General features: G+C 43.9%; 1 protein-coding gene across 2 annotated transcripts in view; it reads left to right on the top strand.

Moving 5' to 3' along the window:
- The window catches only part of RPA1 (replication protein A1), an 84,108-nt gene extending 78,208 nt beyond the window's left edge, over positions 1 to 5,900 (top strand). For both annotated transcript variants that reach the window (XM_003799090.2, XM_023518728.1), the window contains 2 exons: positions 2,366 to 2,452; positions 4,894 to 5,900. In XM_003799090.2, coding sequence (XP_003799138.1) covers positions 2,366 to 2,452; positions 4,894 to 4,998 — 192 coding nt within the window. In that variant the 3' untranslated portion in view covers positions 4,999 to 5,900. The remainder of the gene's footprint in view (positions 1 to 2,365; positions 2,453 to 4,893) is intronic.
- Positions 5,901 to 8,211: the final 2,311 nt, after the last annotated feature.

Genomic DNA, 8,211 nt, shown 5'->3' with positions numbered 1-8,211 from the left:
CACATACACCTAAGGTGGCAGGTTCGAATCCAGCCTGGGCCCGCCAAACAACAATGATGGCTACAACCAAAAAAATAGCCAGGCGTTGTGGTGGGCGCCTGTGGTCCCAGCTACTTGGGAGGCGAAGGCAGGAGACTTGATTGAGCCCAGGAGTTGGAGGTTGCTGTGAGCTATGATGCCACAGCACTCTACCCAGGGGGGACAGCTTGAGGCTCTGTCTCAAAAAAAAAAAGAAAAGAAAAGTTTCAGCAGAAAGATCTGCAATCATTCTAATATTCTTCCCCTTGTAGGTTATGATTTTCTTACGTCTGGCTACTTACAGGATCTTCTCCTTCATGTTAACTTTGGTGAAGTTAATTACAATGTGTCTAAAAGATGCTTTATTTGGGTTGAGTCCTGCTGGAGTTCTGAAACTGTCTGCTATCTGAATTTCAGTATCTCTTGCCATGCTTGGAAAGTTCTCCTCAATTATCTCTTGGAGAAGAGTATCTGTACCTTTCAGACCATCCTCTTCTCCTTCAGGGATTCCTATGAGGCAAATGTTTGCTGTTTTGGAGTGGTCCCACAATTCTCTCAGGGAATGATCCATTTTTGCTCTCCACTTCTCTTCCTCTTTGAGTGTTTGGGAGTGTTCAAAGCTTTGTCTTCAATGTCAGAGGTCCTTTCTTCTGCCTGCTCCATTCTGTTACTGAGGGATTCTACTGTATCTCTCAGATCTTTGAGGACTGCAAGTTCTTGCCTCAGTGTGTCAAAATCTTTGGTGATTTTGTCTTTGAATTCATTGAATTCTTGAGACAACTTTTGAATTGCTCCTTGAATTTCTGATTCCATCTTTACCTCCATTCTGTTAATCTTATTTGCAATCCAAATTCTGAATTCTATTTCTGACATCTCAGCCATTTGTTTATGAATGGGATCTTCTGTTGTGTCTCCTTTGTCATTCCTTGGGGGAGTTGATCTACTCTGATTATTTATGTTGCCAGAGTTTTTCCACTGATTCTGCCCCATGATTATTTTTTACTGTTTGGCTAGAGAAGCTGGCAAGGTGAAATTGAATTGAGGGCTCCTGGAGTTGTAATTAACAAGCCCTTTACCAAAGAACTGGGACTGGTGATTGCAGCTTTTCCCTTAAAGCTTTACGAAGGTCCCATTCAGAGCTACTGCCTGAAACTCTGGGCACCTTCTTGGTGTGGTGGGACTAGATGGCACTGACCAGTATTCAGCTAGTCTTTGTCCAGTCCTAGTGAATCAGTGGCTTTGGGCTGAAATCAGCTGTGGAGATGTATAAACAACTAAGACACCCCAGCTCCCTACAGGCGACAACTGAAAGGGGAGAATCCTACACTCCCACAACAACACAACTAGGGTACAACCTCGGTGGGTCCCTGGGTGATCAGCCCAGGTCAACACAAACACCAATCAGGTGGGAGAGTTCAAAAGGTCTCCAGCATCTAGGCAGGGGTGGGGGTGTGTGGGAGTGGGTCCACTGGGAGCTCAGTTTGACCCCAGTGGGAGGGACCATGGGCTGACACCACTGTCAGGGGCGGCACTGCCACATCGAGGGTTGTGCCGCTGTCTGGGGTATGACTGTGTGCCAGTCACAGGAGCTGGTGGGGAGCTAGAGGGCTTTGCAACTGGCAGGATTCGCTGGCCATAAGCCACGAGTCACAGGAGACAGGTGGGAGTCTCTAGCCACTGGCCGCCATGGATGGCAGAGTCCGAGTGGGAGTCACCTCCAGGGCTACTGGTCGCAGGAGCCCTGCGGGGAGCTGAGTCGCCCACTGCGGGCTGCCAAGCCTGGGAGCCAGTGGGCTGCCAACCCAAGCTATGTTCTTTCCAACGTAGGGCAAGTCTCTCTCTCCCCTTGTGACTCCTGGCACTATTAAAGTTATAGTTTCAGTGTAACTGTCCCACAGCTCATGAGGTGCCCCACCCTAGTCTATTTTTACTTTAATAGGCAAACTCATATAGACAAAAACAGATTCATATTTTTCAGAGTAGAAGGAAGGGGAGAATGGAGAGTACCAATAATGGGTTGGGGATTTCTTTGGGGAGGTGACAACTTTTTCGTTTTCTCAAACTCAAGCTCTACACATTAAATAATAGCTCCCCTTAACTGCCTTCTTCCAGGCCCTGACAACTACCATTCTATTTTATACAAATCTGATTACTTTAAATGTTGTGATTTTAAATAAAATTCTACTTCAACAGTTTTATGTAATGTTAACCTGCAGAGTTTTCATTCCTAAGTAATTTCAAACCATTGTGGGTAATAATTTTCTCAAAAGTGTTTTCAAAACTCTTATCAATATTTTCAAGTTGTCCAGTAGTTTCCATGTCTAAAGTTTTATATTTGTTTTTGCAGAATGAACAGGCATTTGAGGAAGTTTTTCAGAATGCCAACTTTCGATCTTTCACATTCAGAATCAGAGTCAAACTAGAGAACTACAATGTAAGTAAGGTCCCTGGGGCAAGCATTAGAGTATTAGCTGTCAGTGAACTTGGAGGGTGCCTGCAGTCTCCAGTACTCGGGAGGCAGGAGGATGACTTGAGCCCAAGAGTTTGATGTTGCTGTGAGCTATGATGCCCTGGCACTCTACTGAGGGCAACGAAGTAAACCTCTGTCTCAAAAAAAAAAAAAAAAAAATAGGGAAAAAAGTTAAAGTCTGGGGGGTTTTTAGTCTGTATTCTAACAAAAAATGATAAGACGTGTAATGGAGTCACATCTTTCACAAGTCTAGGTCCTAAAATCACTGTATGAGCCAGGCAGGGTGGTATTATCCCAGTTACTCAGGAGGCTGAGACAGAAGGATCACTTGAGCTCTAGAGTTCAAAGCCAGCCTGGGCAATATAGCAAGATTCCATCTCTAAATCAGTCCATCTATATATGAAAGAAGGACCACATGTAGTTAAAATTACCTTGAAAATTTCTTAAATTGGCCATAATGTCATATAGTTATATAGTCATAATAAAACAGTATTTATTTACTATCTGCCAGACACTGTTCTATGTACTGTTCTATGCAAGTATTATCTCACTGGATCCATACAGTAACCCTGTACATGGGAACTATTGTTTTCCCCATTTTACAAATGACGGAGGCTCGGCACCTATAGCTCAACTGGCTAAGGCGCCAGCCACGTACACCTAAGGTGGCGGGTTCGAATCCCCAGCCCGGACCCACCAAACAACAATGATGGCTGCAACAAAAAAATAGCCGGGCGTTGTGGTGGGCGCCTGTGGTCCCAGCTACTTGGGAGGCGGAGGCAGGAGACTCGCTTGAGCCCAGGAGTTGGAGGTTGCTGTGAGCTGCAATGCTACGGCACTCTACCCAGGGGGACAGCTTGAGGCTCTGTCTCAAAAAAAAACAAATGACAGAATGGAGGCATACAGAGAACAAGTCACTTGCCTAAAGTCATAGGCTAGCAAGAGGCAGAGCGCACTGGCTGGGCCCGGTGGCTCACACCTGTAATCCTAACACTCTAGGAGGCTGAGGGAGGTGGATTGCTTGAGCTCAGGAGTTCAAGACCAGCCTCAGCAAGAACAAGACCCCATCTCTTAAAAATAAAAAAGATAGCCTGGGTGTTTTGGTGGGTACATATAGTTTCAGCTACTTGGGACGGCTAAGGCAAGAGAAAATCACATGAGCCCAATAGTTTGAGGTTTGCTGTGAGCTATGACACACTCTACCCAGGATGTCAAAGTGAGACTCTGTCTCAAAAAATAGAGGCAGAGCTCAGAATCCAGCCCAAGCAGTCCAGTTCAGAGCTTTGCTCCTAATCATATTCATGAATATTCCTGGATTTAGTGAGAACCCCAGACCTAGACTCTAGCTTTTCTGGGCATCACTCCATTCTGCCTCTAAAGGTACCATTCAGTCCCTGGATATGAATGGATAAGTGAGAATTCTGAAAACACCCCTGCTTTCTGTAAGGTTTACTCATTCCGTTTTTGGTTTCTTTTCTTTTCTTTTTTTTTTTAATTGAGACAGAGTCTCACTTTGTCACCCTCATTAGAGTGCTGTGGAGTCACAGCTCACAGTAACCTCAAACTTTTGGGCTCAAGCAATTCTTTTGCCTCAGCCTCCCTCATTCCCCTCTGGTGGTACAACATCACCCAACTATTTTTTTGTTTGTTTGTTTGTTTAACAGGCCTGGGCCGGGTTCAAACCCACCAGCCCCAGAGCATGTGGCTGGCGCCCTAACCACTGAGCTACGGGCACTCATCATTCCATTTTATTATTTGACCTTAACCTTAATACTTGCCTGTAGATGTTCTTGTTACTATATACATTAAATGAGATGAGGGTCAAATGTTAGTGTGGTATGATGTCAGGGAGTGGGGTGGAGTCAGGGCATTTTTTGGGTCCTCAGCCCCCTTGCAGGGTGGACATGGAAGGTGAAGTGCAGAGATTGCCTCACCCAGAGCTGCAGTAGGACCCAAACTAGGTCCTTCCCTCTGCTGTGTGTGCTGTTTCTCTTACAACTCAGCTTTTCTTGAAATGAAAGTTCAGCTTTCAGAACTAGCTGTATGGCTTTAAGTGAGTCACATATCCTCTCTGGGCTCCTGCTCCCCCTCTGGAAAGAGAATAAATTGAGCTAGAGTAGCCCTCTAAAGTCTCCCATTAGGATTCTAGGTTTCTAAGTGTTTGGGAGCACAAGGAAAAGATCAAAGGGCCAATGTTGAAGGGAGGATCTGTTCACTCTCCCAGCCTCAAATTCTGGACTAGGCTGTCACTCATGTTTTCTTCATTGGAATTGCTGAACTCTGAATCCAGTGTGTCTGTGTTTTGTCCTTCTGGTCTCATTGAAACCCCAAAGCAAAGAGCATCGTCACCACTGCTTCATGCCATGGGCTTTTATGGTTCACAAACTGTTTTTCTCTTTTTGAAGGATGAGTCTCGGATTAAGGCCACAGTGATGGATGTGAAGCCTGTGGACTACAGAGAATATGGGAGAAGGCTGATGACAAACATCCGGAGAAACGCACTTATGTGAGGAGAGCGGCACTGACTGGGCAGAAGTTTGCAAATAAAGATCCAAAATGGAATCGATTTCTTCCTGCCCCTATGTGACAATCCCACCTTAGCTACACGGTACAGAGAGCCTCCTTACGGTGGACTAAACAGTTTCTTATGTGCATCTCAGAACCCACTGGTAGGCAAAAGAAAATAAGATCAGATGTCTGTGGTATAAGTTGAGTCCAGCCTAGGGGTCGGCCAGCGGTCCGACTACCACTCCCTCCCTCCGTCTTTAGGCTTTTGTTAATTTTGTTAGGACTTCATTATTATCAAGCAGGAATTATGTCACATGTAATTGGCCCTAATGGCAGATGGTGAAATAAATTATGTAACTAGGGTTTTGCTTCTGCAGTGGCGACAACTTCACAACTGTGGCTGCTTCTTGGTGGGGGGTGGGGGAGCTGAGAAGTGGCTATGGGGAACCTGGGTGTTTTAGTAAGTGTGTCTTCCTAGAATTCAAAGGCTTTCTCTTTCTAGAGGTGCTACATAGTTGTTAATGCTTAGAATGGCAATAGGGTAGAATTATTAATCAAAGGCATATCTTTTCTATCTGAAGATATCCTTCCTTCAGGGTTTAATAGAGTGAGTCAGATGGGTCTGATATTAATCAAAATTGTCTCTTCTGAGGATGGCTGATAAGCATTGACTTGCTGTCCCCTAGGGAAATCCAGGCAACTACAAAGCACTGCTTTAGTTTTCACTTCAATTAATGTTGCTTTTTAGTTGGTGAATACACACTTTTTCCACCTGTACATAGTTCTTGCATTCATATATTTCATTTCTTGACTAAAGCTGTGTTAAATAGAAAGGATTTTGAAGGGAGAGGTCTTTTGTTTCTCTTACTTTGTTTTAATAAACAGTATATTCTTTGCTTGTGAATCCTACCTTCTTTGAATGCAAAGGTTCTTGTAACTGGAAAGCAATTAATTAGCCTTCGTAATAAATGTTCACTTGGGGGAGATGTTAACTCGTTACAAACTCAAAGGTTAGTCCGAAGCATGGAGCTCATTCTTCCTAATGTTCGCAACCCTGAAATGCATCTTTAAAAGAGGGAAAACACTAAATAAAAAAGCCGTTGTGCCCAAGGATGCTGATGATCTGGCACTTTGGGATTTTATTGATGTTTACACAGCAGTCTCACACCAACCAGGCTTTGAAATGTGTACAGACAGTGAGCTAGTAAGAAAACAGTAATTATGCTACTGGGCTTTTCAGTCGGCAAGAGCATGCTTGCTCTGTGTGTTCCTAATCATATTAATTATCTATCTGGTTGCTGCAACCCACCGCTTGGCATTTGCTGCACATCTCTCTAAGTATCTGGGCAGTGTTGCAGTCAGCCTACAGCCAGAGGCTTTGGTTTTTAATCTGTACAAAGGCAGCCATGTGGAGTCTTTTTGGAGATGGAGAGTGATAATATCCTATCCGTTTCATCTTTAGCTGTCCTCTTTTGGGGGGAACCAGCCAGCCTTTGGACAAGTTGACTCCCGTTCCTGAGAACAGACCCAGGATTATTCTCAGACCCACTAACTGCCAAGACACATTCCTTCTTACCCTTCTCTAGTCTCACAGATGGTAACTGGGTCACCCTAGATTCTCTGGCTGAGGCCTCAACAGTTCTTATGGAAGTTCTTTTCTGTCTGACCTTGCCTATAAAGCACTGACTGGAAAATTATAGTCTTCAACACTATTCTGGATTGACAAATTGTGGGTGAGAAGTGGTAATCTAGCGTTTGGCCTGGTAACCAGTCTTTTATGTGTACTACTCCCAGCATTCTCTCTTTTCGCCCCATGTGTTCATCTACCCAGCAAAGAGGTAGCCGTGGTCCGAGGATGTACTTAGAGAACATTGTACCCAGGCCCTGTGTGTCCTCAGTGGCCAGTGTGACCAAGCCAACAGGGCTGTGATGAGAAATCCAGGCAGGGGGCGGGGGGGGGGGCAGTGTTCCCTTGAGGGAGCATGTTTAACAGATTTCCCTACTAAACAGATTTCCCTACTAAACAGATTTCCCTACTAAAAAATCAGATCACCAGTAGAGGAGCCTCAGAAATTGGCTCCACTGTTATGCTTTTAAAAGATTTAGGTCCCCAAGGGTTGTCTAAATAGATTCTGGCCCACGGTTCTTAGAATTCTCTTGGATGTAGTTTACCTCGAAAGGCTGTTCATGTTCTATTTCTCATCTTTCACTTAGGGATCAATGTTTATTTTGCATACACTATGACATCAGCGTGAAGCAATTAGGAAAAAATCTAATCATTTCGCCTTTATTTTAAATGGTTCTAGAATTCCCTCCAGTCTCATTGTGAAAGAGGCAGGGAAAGAAAATAGAAGGGTAATAATCTGATTTCTGTCCATATTTTCAGTGTTTTATGCTTTCCATTAAAGCCTTGCTAATCTCTAGTGTGCTGTTCTAACTTTTTTGAACTGCAGGGTCAAAAGTTTTCCCCTCCCCCACTTTTTCCTGAGTGGCCTGTCTTCAAAAAGTATAAATAATATTGATCGTGGTATTTAATACGCTAATGAAACCCATGGTTATTGACTACATAATTAATATACTGTCCAAAAGTGAAGTTTGGCAGCCCAGTATATAAAGGTTTATATTGACTTGTGTTTCTTTGGCAATATGCCTTCTAAGGTTTTATTTATAGAAAATGAAACTGGTTGTTTGGTCTCCTTTCCTTCTTCCTACTTGTTAGAAGGCCACTGTTCCCCTAGTAAATTGATTGTTTCCTTGTCTCAAAGAGGATATCTCTTCTCCCCACTCCACCAACTTTTACGTGGTTTGTTAGCTCTTGCTCTTATAATCCGTTGTGTTGGCAGAATTCCGGCTTTTATAAACACTTTGGAAATAGTTTCACCAGAAGAACAGAGTGTAGATATTTAATTTTCAGTTACTCAAAAAAAAATCTAAGCATATTTTATTAAGCCTATGTTAAGTATTGTTAATGTTCATTAAAGAGAAAAAGGAACTGCCAGGGTGGGGTGGGGTAGGGATGGGGGGTGAAGAGAGGTTGGTTAATGAGTGCAAACATGCAGTTAGAAAGAATAAGTTCTAATGTTTAATAGCAGAGTAGGGTGACTGTAGTTAACAACCATGTTGGCTTGGCGCCTATAGCTCTACCGGCTAAGGCGCCAGCCACGTACACCTAAGGTGGCGGGTTCGAATCCCCAGCTCGGACCTGCCAAAACAAC

This window comes from Otolemur garnettii, unplaced genomic scaffold (assembly GCF_000181295.1).
Source record: "Otolemur garnettii isolate 467f Iridium unplaced genomic scaffold, OtoGar3 scaffold00145, whole genome shotgun sequence".
Lineage (NCBI taxonomy): Eukaryota > Metazoa > Chordata > Mammalia > Primates > Galagidae > Otolemur > Otolemur garnettii.
This window is presented reverse-complemented; position numbering and strand designations above follow the sequence as displayed.